Source organism: Prionailurus viverrinus, chromosome A3, assembly GCF_022837055.1.
Source record: "Prionailurus viverrinus isolate Anna chromosome A3, UM_Priviv_1.0, whole genome shotgun sequence".
Taxonomy (NCBI): domain Eukaryota; kingdom Metazoa; phylum Chordata; class Mammalia; order Carnivora; family Felidae; genus Prionailurus; species Prionailurus viverrinus.
Window position 1 is genome coordinate 115,702,134 of NC_062563.1, and position 16,035 is coordinate 115,718,168.

General features: G+C 48.3%; 1 protein-coding gene across 7 annotated transcripts in view; it reads left to right on the plus strand.

Annotated features, from left to right (window-relative positions):
• Nucleotides 1–14,848, plus strand: part of LOC125162181 (xanthine dehydrogenase/oxidase-like) — a 64,871-nt gene extending 50,023 nt beyond the window's left edge. For 4 of the 7 annotated variants that reach the window (XM_047852871.1, XM_047852872.1, XM_047852875.1 and 1 more), the window contains 12 exons: nt 2,639–2,830; nt 2,999–3,144; nt 3,939–4,020; nt 4,573–4,668; nt 5,952–6,080; nt 6,747–6,821; nt 8,323–8,375; nt 10,075–10,189; nt 11,207–11,272; nt 11,536–11,724; nt 13,017–13,193; nt 13,451–14,720. In XM_047852871.1, coding sequence (XP_047708827.1) covers nt 2,639–2,830; nt 2,999–3,144; nt 3,939–4,020; nt 4,573–4,668; nt 5,952–6,080; nt 6,747–6,821; nt 8,323–8,375; nt 10,075–10,189; nt 11,207–11,272; nt 11,536–11,724; nt 13,017–13,193; nt 13,451–13,543 — 1,413 coding nt within the window. In that variant the 3' untranslated portion in view covers nt 13,544–14,720. Of the gene's footprint in view, nt 1–2,638; nt 2,831–2,998; nt 3,145–3,938; nt 4,021–4,572; nt 4,669–5,951; nt 6,081–6,746; nt 6,822–8,322; nt 8,376–10,074; nt 10,190–11,206; nt 11,273–11,535; nt 11,725–13,016; nt 13,194–13,450; nt 14,721–14,782 lie in introns of those variants that run through there. The other 3 variants (XM_047852873.1, XM_047852874.1, XM_047852877.1) reach the window with 2 other exon arrangements.
• The last annotated feature ends 1,187 nt before the right edge of the window (nt 14,849–16,035 follow it).

Sequence of the window (16,035 nt, forward strand, 5' to 3'; positions counted from 1 at the left end):
GAACACTTCCATTACCTGAACGTGATCTGCTTCCATCACTCCTGTTCTCACCCGCTACCCAGCCCAGACATCCACCAATCTACTTTCTGTCTTTATAGATTGTCCTCTTGTAGTCTATTCATATAAACAGACTCATACACTGTGTAATCTTTTGTGTTTGACTTTTTTTCTCAGGTTCAATTATTTATTTATAGTTTTATTTATTTAAGTGATCTCTACACCCAACGTGGGGCTCAAACTCACAACCCGGAGATCAAGAGTCGCACGTTCCTCTGACTGAGCCAGCCAGGCGCCCCTCAGGATAATATTTTAAGTTTCCTTAGTCCTTCATTCTTTTGTCTTGATAATATTTCATTATATGGATAGGCCATTTTTTGTTTTCTACTCACCACTGAGGAGACTTTTGAGTTGTTTCTAGTTTTCAGCTTTTATGGATAAGGCTACATTGAACATTCTCATACTAGTCTTGTATAGACATGAAATTGTGTTAATTTGTGTTAACTTTGTGTTAATTTTGTTAATTTTGAAATTAGCAGTTACTTTTGTGGTATTACTTTTTATAATTTTTTTAAATACGAATTTTATAACCATACTAGGTACAAACGTGTAGAATTGTCTTATAAAGTCAGTCAGACATTTCAGGGCAAACAGAAGTTCCTGTTAGCCCCCACTCCCCATGCCACTCCTCCTTGCTAGGGGCTAACTGGTTCCATTATAAAACTTCACACTTCAGATGCAGTGTAAAAACTGCTCAAAAAAAGCAACACATTTAGTCTTCTCACCATTTGCAAACTGGGCCTCTTGGTGTTTTGGAAAAATCAGGTTGAAAAAGATACAGTGCTTGTCCCCAAAGATCTTAGAAGCTTTTAAATCCAATCCAGCGAACATTTATTGAGCGCCTAGGGTGGCAACATAAAGAAGAATAGATGGCATTGTTTCTGCCCTGGGAGGTTCATGGTATGGTGGGGAGACAGATAATAAAAGACAAAATGAAATAGAAGTACGAGTTAGAGTGCTAAGGGAAAGCAAAAACTGAATTAATTGAGACATACTCAAAACATCTAGGATGACTAAGACTAAAATAATCAAGGGCACAAAAAACAGCCTGTCTGAGAGAGAGAATAAACATGGGGAAGTAAACCAAACCCAAAATGAAACGAACAAATAAAAGCTGCCATTGACCTCATCAGGAAGATGAGTTATTACACCTTCAAGAAAGAATAGGAGGCCATAAACATGAAGCATTTGGAGAATAAAAACTAACTCTGGTGAGATAAAACTCTGAAAGCAAAAGGGTTGAAAGACACTTCAACAAATCTCTCCAAACAAAAGAAAAAAAATACAGAAAAATTGGAAAGAAAATACAACGAAATTCGAGGACTAGTCCAGGAGACCCAAACGATAGAAGTTTCAGGGAGAAAGAATGGAAACAAGAGAGAGGAGGAAACTATCAAGAAGTTACTCAAGACATCTCCCCAAACTAATGGGCATACATTTTAAGATTAAAAGAGCCATCCAGTAACAAGCACAATGAGGGAAAATAGAACTATGCTAAGTTATATCACTGTGAACTTGGAGAAACCTGGAGATAAAGATTTTACAACTTGCAGGGAGGAGAAAAACACAACTATTTCCAAGAACTGGAAAGACATCGATTGGATTTGTCAATACTGGAGAGCTCGAATGCACTACCAAAATGCCTTCAGAATGTTGAGGGAAACTGGAAAACCTAATTCCAACCAAGAATCCTATATATAACCAAATCATCAGTTAAGGGTAAGAGTAGAAGAAAGACATTTCAGACATGCAAGTTTCAAAAATGTACTCCATGAAGTATTAGACTCTTTATACTACTTGCCATACAACTTCAATGGCAAAAGAAACTGCTTTAAAAAGAATTCAAGGGTGCCTGGGTGGCTCAGTCAGTTAAGCGTCCGACTTTGGCTCAGGACATGATCTCGTGGTCTGTGAGTTTGAGCCCTGCATTGGCTCTGTGCTGACAGCTGAGCCTGGAGCCTGCTTCAGATTCTGTCTCCCTCTCTCTTCCCCTCCCCCACTTGTGCTCTGTCTCTCTATCACTCAAGAAAATAAATAAACATTAAAAAATTAAAAATAATTCATAAAATCACCGCTTTTTTAATTTCTTTTTTTATAGAGGCAACTGACCAGTCCTAACTGGGGAGTCTGGGAAGGGCTTCCCCAGGGAGGAACTGAATGAGGATGTTAGTAGATGGGAAAGGTGCAGGGGAGGGCGGGCATGTCAGGTGAGAGTAACATGTAGTCAGAAGAGAGGAAAAAATATATTGGGGAAAAGTCATAAAGAGTCTTGAGTTCCATGCTGAAAGATGTATGAACTTTACTCCGAAGAGATTAAGTGCCATTTTTAAGCAAGAGGTTGACACGAAATGACCTTATGTTGTAGTTTGAGGCAGAGATTAGAGGAGGGAGAGACACAGAGGCCAGGAGCCCAGTAAGGAGTCTGTTGCAGTACCAGAGAAGAAATAATTTGGGCCTGAGGAGGAGCAGTGACCAGTGGGGCTGGAAAGGCAAGGATGGGTGCAGCCCTCAACATCCCTTTCTTGAGGAGCCAATGAAATCGGTGCACTGCTGTCTCCCATTTTGGTTTCCTCTGCTGCAGATAATGGAACGAGCTCTCTTCCACATGGACAACAGTTATAACGTCCCCAACATCCAGGGCACTGGGCGAATATGCAAGACCAACCTGCCCTCCAACACGGCCTTCAGGGGCTTTGGGGGGCCCCAGGCAATGCTCATTGCCGAGTATTGGATGAGTGAAGTCGCAGTGACCTGTGGGCTGCCGGCAGAGGAGGTAAGCTGGGAATTTGGTGGCACAGGTTAACCTACGTTGAGGGGACAGTGATTTGTGTCTTGGGCATTTCCCATGGGGGCAGAGGAGAGGGGTTGGATCCTTAACTTTAGGTTGTATCCGTTCATCTCTTACCACCAACAAGGCCTCAGTGTCTCTCTCCTTGCAAAGGTGCGAAGGAAAAACATGTATAAGGAAGGGGACCTGACCCACTTCAACCAGAAGCTTGAGGGGTTCACCTTGTTCAGGTGCTGGGATGAATGCCTAGCAAGCTCTCAGTATCATGCCCGGAAGAGGGAGGTTGACAAGTTCAACGAGTAAGCACCGGGAGGGGAGGAGTCTGATATTCTGGCATTCTTACGGGTTTCATATTCCACAGCCCATTTGCCATACTCAGAATACCAAGCTAGTAAGGTGCTTGAGGGTATTGAGTTTGCTGACCCACTCCCAGCCATTTCTTAAAGATACTCAAATGATTTGTTCAGCCTGGGGGCAGATGGGCATATACAGCCTGCACTCAGTATAGCCCATCAATATGGTTCACTTTTACACTCATCTGCTGTTGGGGCACACCAGCAGAGGACTAAGAATACCACAGTTATACAGTGGCCTCTAACATGAATCTATCACTGTGACCTTAAAGTTACTCCATCCCCTTGGGCCCCAGTTTCAGCATCTGCAAAGTGGGGGTATTTACACCGGCCCTGTTTCCTCACTGAGGTACCCAGAAAACCAAACAGAAAGCATAGAGGAAGTGTTACCACTATCATCAGTGAGTGTCATAAGTGACTGTCTTCCATGGTACAGTCACAGTCCAAGGTCACCAGGGCACCCTGACTCTGCCTGAGCTCCATTCTGGGAGGAAGTGATGATACTTTCAAGTGCAGATGCTCAGGGTTGGGTCCCCCTTCAGTGCAGCTGAAGAACACAAATTGCACCCCTTTTTCATTTGGTTTACCCAACTGGGGCACAACTCAGTTATGATAAGTATCATGTGGGCTGCTCCAAGGATGCCTTGTTCCAACTTTACAAAGATGTTGACTGAAACTACATCTGAGCTGACACAACCATGATAGAAAATGTTCTATGAGAATCTTCCTTTTTTCTCCAGGGAGAATTGTTGGAAGAAGAGAGGGTTGTCCATAATTCCTACCAAGTATGGAGTAAGCTTCGCTATTCCTTTTTTAAATCAGGTAATTGCCTTATATAATTTTGTGCCTCTCCCCTGGGCTGGGGCCCCATTTCCCCCTCTGTCTGCACTATCACATGGGAACGGCCATTGTGGCTGGTACCAATGCAGAGTGGAGGGGCTCTCTGCTGTTTAAATGGACTTGAACTTGCATATCCCTATTTGTCCAGGATGTCACAGGTCAGTGAGGGCAGCACGGGAGTCAGAGATCTGGGGTCAACTCTCAGGTCTCCTTCTTCCTGACTGAAGGGCTACAGACAGCTACTCTGCCTTTCTGATCCTATGGCTTCATCTAAGAATGAGCACAAAGACATTTGACCTCCTTCCTTCTGTGGAAGACACACAGAAAGAGAGAGAGTGGAAATTTTTCGGGAACTATTGAAGGGCTACATGATTAAATCACAAGATTCATGGTGCTTTAATTCGAGTCTGAGGCTTTAATCCAAAATGCTGCTTCCAGTTTTCTTTTTCCTGGGCTCCAGAAATATTGGCCCCAAGCATCTGGCTGAGTTAGGATTGACCCAATTTTGTGTTTGGAATCCTTCTCTTCCTGTAGGCAGGAGCCCTGGTTCACGTGTATACAGATGGCTCTGTGCTGCTGATCCATGGAGGCACTGAGATGGGCCAAGGTCTTCACACCAAGATGGTCCAGGTGAGCAGCCTGCACATGGGGGGGTGGGGTGTCCTCTCCGACATCATGGCATCCATGTGAGGAGGACGCTATGAGCAAGTGAGTGGCGGCACACCTTAGAAGCGGAAGCCGGCCTCAGCTGTGGTCGGTCCCAGCTCTGCTGCCCATTTTCGTGTGACCTCGGGCAAGTCTTCTCCCCTCTCAGACTCTGTGTCTTCCTCTGTGCAAAGTGGTTGGCCAGGTGACCACTTCCGTTACCCACATTCTAGGGCCGTGGGGTTGTGTTGGTTTACAAGTTGCTCGGGAGCTTCTTGGGAGTAATCTGAAACTGGCCCCTGTACTCAGAGGGCAGAGGCAGACAGAAAAAAGAGGCCCAGGTTGGCAGGTCACAGTTTTAAGATGCAAAGGGAACTTACCTGAGAGGCTTGCCTTGGGTGGCAGCAAGACAAATGGATCCCTACCCCCGCCCACCATATCTTAAAAGTTTGTAGGGAGAGAGGCCTCAACTGGGTTTAGCCAAGGTACTGTGCAGGTGTTCTCAATCCCACGTCATCATCTCGAGGCTGTGTCATAGAAGCAGCCCCTGGGAGCCAGAAAGGCAAGCAGAACCCACATTCCAAGGACAGGGGAAGTGGTGAGGAGCCTCTGATCCTTTGAGTCAGGCTCATGGGTCAACTGGTGGTCACATTTAAAACAAATAAAAGGTTATTTATTTATTTCGAGAGAGATAGAGCATGAGCAGGGGAGGGACTAAGAGAGAGGGAGAGAGAGTTCTGCACTGTCAGTGTGCAGAGCCTGACTTGGGGCTTGAACTCATGAACTGTGAGATCATGACCTGTGCTGAAACCAGGAGTCAGACGCTTAACCAACTGAGCCCCGGGGAGCCCCCTGGTTGGTCACATATTTTTGGTGACCTTCCCTAACACTGTGTAAGAGGCTGTGTTGTGTGTATAAAGGCTTCCCCTACACAGAGGAGCTAGGACATTGGAACTGGAGTAGAGTTGGAACACCTGCTTAGCTCATGGACTGGCCAGAGTAGATTTTTCAAAAAGCCAAGGTTAGCTTTAGAAAGCACTGCTAGTCACCATTAGGTTTATGATTTTTTTTTTTTTTGCAGCAAAATCACTCCATAAAGTTTTGCTTCCAATTGAGACAGATATAAGAACATCCCAGTCTCAATAGGCTTATAGCTTATAAAATTATTTTATTGCTGGTAATGGTGAACCTGAAACTGTCTTGGGGAGAAGGCAACCAAGCCCCATGCCAAGCCTTCCCTGAGAAAGTGATGTTGTCTCTTTTCTCAGGTGGCCAGCAGAGCACTGAAAATCCCCACCTCTAAGATTTACATCAGCGAGACAAGCACGAACACCGTGCCTAACACCTCTCCCACAGCTGCCTCCATCAGCACTGACCTCAACGGACAGGCCGTCTATGTAAGGAGCCTGGGGAGCCAGCAGAGCTGAGGGCCAGTCAAGTGCTTTGGGCCCACAGAGCTACCTGGGGTGGAAGCTGGAATGGTCCTTATAGGCTCTTTGGCTGTGGCCATGCCTTTGGCTGTCTTATCCAAGAGAATGCTGTTCCTCCCAATACCAAGTTGAAAGAGAGGCCTAAAAGCCACAATCACTTCTGTCAAAGTCAAGAAGGATGAGTATATGATGGGGAGGAGACTTGGAGAGTCCCAGGGGGCGTTCTGGAAAGACATACTCCCCAGTATTAGAACTGGCCACAAGACCATGGACTGAAATTGGAATTTGATTTTGCAGCTGGCCGGGTCCCACCAACTTACTTCTCTTTCCACATAGGGGTTGTAATTAACAGAGGAGTTTGATGGGAGAAGTCAGTTCCTTTGGGTTCCCTCAAATATTTCATCTTCTGTAGCCTAAGAACTGGTGTTCTCCCAGCAAGGGCCAATGCCAGTTCCTGTGGCAGGGTCCTGGAGTGGAAGCCACCCAGTCATTCTTAAGAGGGTGCAAGACTCTTTGAGTGGCACCTTGGGCACAGCATTACTTGGAGGTAGCCTTGCTGAGGCCCTTGGGATTTTGCCTGGGCCAGGAAATACGGAAGACTGATATGTCTGGTGTGTGGGCATGTGTTCTTAGGAAGCTTGTCAGACCATTCTGAAAAGGCTGGAACCCTTCAAGAAAAAGAATCCCAGTGGCTCCTGGGAAGACTGGGTAAGTCTGAGCTGATCCAACGTGCTTTTGAAGAGGAGAGAAATTAAAGGCAGGTTCTCTGTCCCTGCCGCAGCAGGAATAGGTCACGATCTAGGCCCAGAGGCAGAGAAGCTGAGTGGTCCGTAGGGTTTCACAGCACAAGTAAATGCTCCACCTTGCTGGGCCCCTTTCTCCATGGTTTTCATAGTGGAGGGAAGGCACTGGAGGAAAACTTCTGAGCCAGGATCTTGACAACCCCATGGCGACTGGGGGTTTGGCTGCCCTGAGTCTGAGAAGGTAGGGCGACCGCTGAAGGTGCCTGACTCAGGCCTGGTTCCATACCCCGCTTGTCCTGAGGCTTGAGGAGTCTGGTTTTCCTCAAACCTGCTCTCTGAGGGCTGGTTCACAGCACTTCCCCTTCCTCAGCTCTGGAGTCTGGGTCCACTGAGGCTCCATCTGTGAAGGAGTGGGGAAAAAGACATTTCCCAAGAGTTTATATCCTTCCTGTGGTTTTACAAGTGGCAGGCAAGCCACTCTTCTCATCACAAGAATGAGCCCAGTTCTCTGGTTTCTGGTTTGGTGCCTGTGTGTCGGGAACCCTCAGAGGGAAGCGTTAAGGAAGTCTGTCTCTGGGGGCAGGCGGGGGGCTTCATCTCTTCCAACAAGCAGACATCTCAGTGGCAGCCCTGCTTTACCATCTCCCAGAGTAGAGTTGGGGTGGGAAAGTGAGCACAGTGGGAACATAGAAACTGAGCCCACACCTGACCCACCTCAGATTGTACTAGTCTCCCTCCATAGACTCAAAGAAAATAAGCTATTTTTCTCAGACCCACTCACCTTACTGTGCCGCACGTGACCTCTACTTCCCTTCCTACACTCACAGATACCGCACACATAAATACCCCATGAATGTAGGTTGACTTTGGTAGTTTGGATTTTTAGCATGGAGACCCAGAGAGGCAAACTTGAGCTGGCCGTTGAGGGGAGAAAATTATTGGGACAAGTACAATGCAGGAACCACACGAATGGAGGTGCAGAGGTGTGGGGACAAGGAAGGACTAAAATACATCAGTATGGCTGGCATGGCGATGACGCGTGGGCAACATAAAGCCAGAGAGAGGATTGGGGTCCTTAATGTGAATCATTTGCTCTATGGACAGTGGGGAGTCAGCCAAAGTTGTAGAGTAGGGGAGTGATGTAGGCAGTATGGTATGTTAAGATGCTCACTGTGATTGGGTTGGGCTACCTGGCAGCGTGGGGAGGCTACGTGATGGGGGAAGACCAGTTAAGAGGCTACTGTAGCCCCCCAGGCTTCCAATGGCGGGGACCTAGTGCAGGTGAGAGCACAGTGTGGTCACCCAGTGCAGTGAGAATGTGAGGCAGGGTGTGGAAGCGAGGACCACCGGTACAAATAGTTGGTCAGCTTCCGGAGGAGGAGGGGAAGCTCATGAAATCTTAGTGCTGGGTCAGGGATTCTGGCACCCATGCTAAGCCCTTCCTGTTGTCTCTTTCCTCTCCTCAGGTCACAGCTGCCTACCTGGACGCAGTGAGCTTGTCTGCTACCGGGTTTTATAAGTAAGGACAATGCTGCTGTCACCCACCTCACAAACTGTGGTCATCCTAGCCTCTGAAGTCCCTTCCCGCACCAAATGCTGTCAGCCTTTGGTCAGGAGAGAGCAGTCCCACCGAGACGCTTCAGTGGACTTGTGTCAATTTCAATTGAAAGATGCTCTGAAATACCTGGCATTGCCAACCTATGTGCCAACGAGGCAAAAGCATGAGCTGCCATTAAGAGAAGACCTGTGTTCTAGTTCTGGTCTTAAAGTGTACCATTCCATTTGGAGAAATGAGGGATTCTCTCTGAGCCCTTTTCCTCATTTACGACGTGGTGGGACCATCCTCCCTCGGCATTCCCCTAGACCCAGGGCTGTCTGCTGTGTGGCGTTACCCTTGTGTGTTAGTTACTCTGCTGTGTGCGTTGGCTTTCTTTACGGAGGCTTTCCTGGGACAGAAAGAGAGGAAGATTTAGAACACGTGGTCTCGTTCCAAAGCGCAGAGTTCAGGGGAACTTGACGTGGGACTTGGAAAAGAGCACACGCCTTCTGCTACTTTGAACTCCAGTAGCAGTACGAAGAGCTAGAGACCCCGCCCAGTTGATGTAAAGGCTGGAAGAAGATGCGATCCAATTTGCTATCTCCCATAATGTTCTAGTTTTCTCTGGAGAATTTAATTAGGACCTTTTCTTTCACAGATCAGTGGGTTTGGAAAAATAGTTCAGTATGCATTTTAGGCAAGGTCACGTTTTGCCAGTGCTCCCTGGGTTATGTGACATTTGACCTGCACAGGCAGAGATTAGAGCAGATGTTCTTGACGTTCTCATTCCGTTGTCAGAGTTGGTAAGACTGGGTAGGATACAGGAACACCCAGGTGAAGATGATGACCTCAGAGGTCAAAGGAGGTGGTGGGTTCTCCTGGGAGAAGCCTTTTCCCTCAGCTCCGAGTTGGTTTTGTTTTCATGCAGATTCCAATCCCCTCAGCTCACGTTATTTCTGTGTCATGCGTAGAAAAACAGAGGGGCAGAGTACTGTGAACTCCAGGTGGGAGAATATGCACGCACACACGTGTGGCTCGTGTGAACTTGGAATTGTATAAGATACTCAGGATCAAAGAAGAATAACGTAGAAGAGAGCATCTGCTTTTATGAATAGCACTTTCCCCGAATCATTTGTTGACAGCGAGAAGGGGCCAGTAGCCGAGGAGAAATGCAGGCAAGGGGTTAAAGGTACACCCAGGCTGACATGAGATGCTGACCTTAACTCTCCCCTGGAGAAAGGTGAGCAGCCCAGGAGGTGGCACGGGCAGGGGCTTTGGTTCTGAGAGCTTGAACTCTAATCCAACAGTTCCTTTGGGTGTGGTTTTCGTGTCCTTCGTGAGCTTGGGCAAATGTGCCACCTGCTTCTACCACATAGAGGAGGGCACACGGATACTATACACCCCTGGGCTGTACAGAAGGCGTCACATAAGGGCCATTGGCAGATCCTAGCAGACATGAGGCAAGAAACTCTGGAATACCTGGGTTTCATTAACAGGTCCAAAATATTAAAAACACGTGGACTCTTTTGAAGGGCAGCTGAATGAAAAAATAAAACCTGTGGAGTCTTAGGATTTTGTGGGACAAACTGTGTGTGTGTGTGTGTGTGTGTGTGTGTGTGTGTAGGTGGGGGGGGCATGTTAATCTTAATACATATGCAGTGTTTTCTGTTGTCTCCTCCAGAACACCCAGCCTTGGCTACAGCTTTGAGACGAACTCTGGGAATCCCTTCCACTACTTCAGCTATGGGGTGGCTTGCTCTGAAGTGGAAATCGACTGCTTAACAGGGGATCATAAAGTAAGAAGTTTGCAAAATCTTAGTACTAAGTTAGGGGAAAGAGAAGAGAAACAAGTGAGTTGCAAACATCAAGAACCAATAGAGACACACTTTCTGGCTGGGAGAATAATGTGTGATGTCACAGCCTGGCAAACTTCCGACGAAGGACCAGAGAGTAAATATTTGAGGCTTTCTGGGCCACAAAGACTCTGCCTCAACTACTCAATTCCATCACTGTAGCACAAGATCAGCCATAGATGTATGCAAACAAATGGGCATGGCTGTGTTCCAGTATGATGTGATTTGTGCACACTGAATGTGAATTTCTCCTAGTTTTCACATGTCGCGACATATTCTTATTTTTGTCAGTCATCTAAAACCGTAAACACCATTGGGGCACCTGGGTGGCTCAGTCGGTTAATGTCCGGCTTGGGCTCAGGTCATGATGTCACGGTTGATGGATTTGGACCCCACATTTGGCTCTGTGCTAATAGCTCAGAGCCTGGAGCCTGCTTCAGACTCTGTGTCTCCCACTCTCTCTATCCCTGCCCTGCTCGTACTCTGTCTCTCTCTCTCTCACAAATAAAACATTCCAAAAATTGTAAGAAAACGTAAACACCATAATTAGCTCACAGGGCCTACAAAAACAGGGCACAGACTGGAATCAGCCTGTGGAATGCAGTTTGTTGTCCCCTTCCTTACACTATCTGTCCAGACTCAGGTTCCAAGTCCCAGGAGCCTGGGAACCAGCCTTCCTGCTCATGGGTGTGTGTGTGTGTGTCCACAGTTCCTTCTGATCTCCTGAAGAGTGTGGCCACTCCCTTCCCCTGCCTAGTGGTCACAGACTCAAACCTTGGCATTCACGATACCAGTGCAGACTGACAGGGATAGGAGCACTCTGCCTGAGCATGCCCGGGGCACGCTGCTTCTGAAAGTCCTATCTGGGTTGACACAATAATTTAAGGGTCACTGAGCCCCATCTATCATTCCGCACATTCCTTTCTTCTCACACGGATTGTATTTTGCCATCCACTTTAGAACCTCCGCACAGATATTGTCATGGATGTCGGCTCCAGTCTGAACCCTGCCATTGATATTGGACAGGTAAGGCACATGGGTGACCAGGGTGGTCATGGACTTGGCCAACCTTCAGTGCTAATGCCTTCGCTCTGCCTACACCACTGCCTGGCGAAGGCCCAGATAGCTGATCCCAGGTCGGGCAGGAGCCAGCTGGGCTGTCTGCAGAGGGCTGTTTTCAGCTTCTTTCCACACCCACTCCCCGTGGGGCTTGGCGCCTATTGTGGGAAGCGGTATCCGTCCTTGGGGAGGGGTAGGCAGAGTGGCCACGGTCTCTGTCTGGCCTGCAGGTAGAAGGGGCGTTTGTCCAGGGCCTTGGCCTGTTCACCCTGGAGGAGCTGCACTACTCCCCGGAGGGGAGCCTGCACACCCGTGGCCCCAGCACCTACAAGATCCCTGCGTTTGGCAGTATCCCCAGTGAGTTCAGGGTGTCGCTGCTTCGTGACTGTCCCAACAAGAAGGCCATCTATGCGTCCAAGGTACTGTTGCCCTGGGTCTGCACTGTAGGAGGACATGGGGTAAGACCCACCTACCGCGTGGGTCTGCAGGGGGCTTGTCTGGAAGAGACCAGGGTGCTTGACACGAGTTTTGGCAAGGATGGTGGAGCGATGGTCAGTCCCTGCCTGGGAAAAAGAAAACTGGGATGACACCAGCTCTGTGTGGTCAAAGCCAGCTCCTTTGGGCGCACTCGGAGAAATGCCTTTAATCCAGTCCTGTAGGTCAAGTCCTGACTGACATCTATGTCTCAGGTGTGCATCTTGAGCTTGGTCCTAAAGAGGACCCCACAGGTACACACCCCTCCCTGTTATCCCTTAAAAATAGCACATTCACTGCAGATGGGGCAATACTTCTGTGCAAACTCTTGTGCCTCCTTCAGTGGCTGGCACCTGACTTGAAACTCGATCTGCATGCCTCAAGGATTAGAATCATCCCTTATTTCCTCCCGGTCCCCAGTAATTATGAAAAATGGTTGAAAATCCCATAAGCTGATTGATACAGTCCTAATCAAAGAAGGAAAACATGTAATCACTTGTAACCAGTGAAACATACCCATTTGTTCCTTTCATGTTTTACTTCACCGTGGTTGGGTCTGGGACACTTTGTGATCTTGCCATCGACTCTCACGCTTTAGCATGCCTTGGGATCACTGCAGGCTCATGAAAAAAATACATTTTGGTGAGACCTGTCCCTAGAAATTTGATTCAGGAGGGCTGGAGTAGGACCCTGCAACATGCATTTTTAATAAGCATCTCTAGTGCTTTTGATACATGGAATTTCTGGTCAGTGCTTTGGGGGAACAAAACCAACTCTGCTAGAAAATGTTCAATTCCTATTGGTCGTGATGCCTAGATTCCAGACGACGCTGTAAGTATAATTAGGGTGCCTACAAGTATAATTAAGGTGCCTGTAAATGTGGGTGTCAGAGTTGCAGGTAGAGGATTCCCCCAGCCTTATAACTGCGAGGAAAGGGTCCAAATTCATGTCAGACACTTTGTCCATAAAATATAATTATTTAAAACAGCTTTGAATGGTACATTTTTTTGCATGGTGTCATCAGAGAAAAGTGACACAGTAAGAGTTGAGAATGCCATCGAGGTTGAGTCATTTACCAGATTGATTGTTCTCAGCCCTGAAGAATTATGAGCAGCCTTCCTGTCTTGCTGGCCGTGGCCCGCTGGGGCTGGCTGGGGTTCCTGGCATCTCCAGCCCTCCTGGCGCAGAGGCTGGGGTCCTGTTGCCTGACTCCCTGTCCTGCGCTCTGTCCGCCCAGGCTGTCGGAGAACCGCCCCTCTTCCTGGCAGCCTCCATCTTCTTTGCCATCAAGGATGCCATCCATGCAGCTCGAGCTGGGAACCCGGATTGTAAGACGAAGAAGCTTTTCCAGCTAAACAGCCCCGCCACCCCGGAGAAGATCCGCAACGCCTGCGTGGACCAGTTCACCAGGCTGGTATGAGGCCCCTCGAGCACCCACTCCGTTGGGGGGAGGCCGGGCAGAGGCAGCCCATGCAGAGAGGAGAGCGGGATGCCAGGCTCTCTGTCCACTGGGCAGCCTTGGGTCCTCGCTGCCTTCCTTGTGCTGTTGAGGCACCCCCTCGAACTTGCTGGAAAAGAGCAAGAAATGAAGTTTGTAGCTGGGTTTCCTTAGAGGAAAGAGGGCTCTTTGGTGCACAGCTGTCAACCACAGATTTAATTTTTCCCTTGAAGATGAGGGTGATGGGTAACCGTCCAGAAGAGCCTAGTCTTTATCGTCCATCACTAGCACCTTGGGGACCCTTCTTTGCGAAAGCCACCGTGTGAGTGCTGTGGAGACGGAGACGAAAAGCGGAGTTAAGGAATTGATTAGATGCACCACGTTCGTTCTGCGATGACTACATGCCATACCGATGCTGGCACACACGGATGCCCACAGAGACTTTGTGGTCTTTTAGGAAACCAGCTAATTGTATTTTGCGGTAGCTGGTTACAACCTTAGTGTACGTAGCAGCATGTAGGAGGAATTCTATGGTCTTTGGACCATGGGAAGCGCTTCCATGATACTTGTAGTGCACAATGCCTGGCCACAGAGGACCATGCAGGGACAGGTTCTTCCCCTGTTGCCTCTGAGTTGTGCTGAAGTGGGCTCTGCCCACACAGGACCCTCCAACTGCCTTTGCAACAGCAGCCTCTGTTGAGTTAGCAGAGCCAGATTCTTCCTGATAACCCAAGTTGGATTTCCTCCTGGGTATTTGTGGAAGATTTGTTGGGCCTTTTTGGTTTAGAGGTGAAATGGGTACTCGTGGACCAAAAGGGTTCCAGGCATGGGAGGTTGCGGGAGAGTCTTGAAAGCAGGCCAATCTGCCTTTTCAGGCTCAGCACCAAGGGTGAGGGAGACCGAGGGGTCCCCAGGTAGGCCACTGTCATCTGCCAATAGCTTTAGCTGTGGGGTAAGACCAGCAGACCATGTGTCGAGTTTCCAGGCAGTGAGGATGCCCACAACTCTGCAGCAACCTTCCCACAGCCCAGAACCTTCTCACCATGGCCACATGCTGACAGTTTCCCAAACCCCTTCCCCGGGAGATGAGGTGCTGCCTGGCTCCCGATAAGCTTACCCAGGTGGCCAAGTTAGCTCCTTGAAAAGAACTCATTGATTTAATGAAGCCCTCCAGGTCCTCAGACCTAAAGCTCTGTTATAACACACCAGTGAGTTAAATCCCTGCAGCAGGTTTGCATGAGCAACTGATTCTATGACCCAATCATGATTTCAGGGACTGTGTGTAGCACATGTGAAGGGACTACTTCCATATTTGGTCATTCCTGTGGCTTCGGGGCCTACTAGAGTGCCTCCCACATGGGAAGTGCTTGGCGCAACTAAAGGAATGACTAGGCAGTTAGGGGGCCCTGCCCTGTGGGCACTCCCAACAGCTGAGACTGCAGAGGGATGGCTGGCCTTGGAATGGTGGCCGGCAGTGGTGGGAGGTGGCATCGGCACCGGAGTGGGCAATGTGTCCTGTGGTATGGGAAGACCCTGGCGATGAGTTTTGTATCATTCTTTCCTAGTGTGTCACTGGCACTTCAGAAACCTGTAAGCCCTGGTCTGTGAGGGTCTGACGACAAAGCCCCCAGCAGAGGCTGTTTATGCTGTGCGAGAGTTTCCATGGAGCATGTGACATGCCTGCAGAACATGATCTATACATGTCATGGGGTGGCGGTGCTGTGAGTCATCAGGATGATGTTTGGAAGCACACGGAATGCATTAGAAGATTTTGTTTTGTTTTCGCTGAAGATTTTGATCAAAAATATGGTTTGCAAACATAATGATAAGCAAATTCAGAACTCTGAGGCTACGTGGCTAATATGCAATGGGAATCTTTGTATGTCTGCTTTAATCATGTATGTCTAATAGGTGTACGTGCTGTGTCCCAGCTCACAGGCCAGGCTGTATAGCCTCAGGTGCTGACAGTGTCTGTCCTTCAAAGAAGGTGCCCCCCCCCCCAGCCTCCGGAAGCTTCCATCCTAAACCAGAAAGTCTTCCCTTCAAACCAATGAACATCACATTATAACCGCTGACCCATAGTCAACTTTGCAATGGGACAGTGGGGTGAGATTCAAATCCCTAGCCACCTTTGATCATTGAAGAGAATAGACACTGAAACGAATTCAAGGTTAATCTAACCTTGTTCAGCGGCAGCAAGGAAATTATTCTATACCATCCAAAGCCGACCAACACATTTACTGAGCACCTACAATGTGCTAGGTTTCTTTCTCTTCCCCTTTGTACAGTAAAAGAAATCAGGTTTAAAATGTTTCACTTGAGGGGCTCCTGGGTGGCTCAGTTGGTTAAACGTCTGATTCTTGATTTCGGCTCAGGTCATGATGTCACGGTTCGTCAGATCGAACCCCGCGCCGGGCTCTGTGCTGACAGTGCACAGAGCCTGATTGGGATATTCTCCCTCTCTCTCTCCCTCTGTCTCTGCCTCTCCCATGTGCGTGTTCTCTCTGTCTCTCGAAACCAATAAACTTTATAAAAAATTAAAAATCTTCATTCGTTGCCAGAGTAATTTCCATTTAGAAATCATGCTACCAAAATCAAGATCAACCCGAAGAATCACAGTCAAGAAGCCTGGGTTCTCATCCCAGCGGCGTCTCTATCTGTGTGACCTCAGTCTGTCACTTCTCTTTTCTGTGCTTTTCCTTACTCTAGAAGGAAAGAACTGGACTGGACTAATCTCTAAGGCCTTCCCTGGCTCTGAAAGTCTATAAATATACGACCCGAAAACTCCAGTTACATAAGGGATCTGCAGCTATCAGAG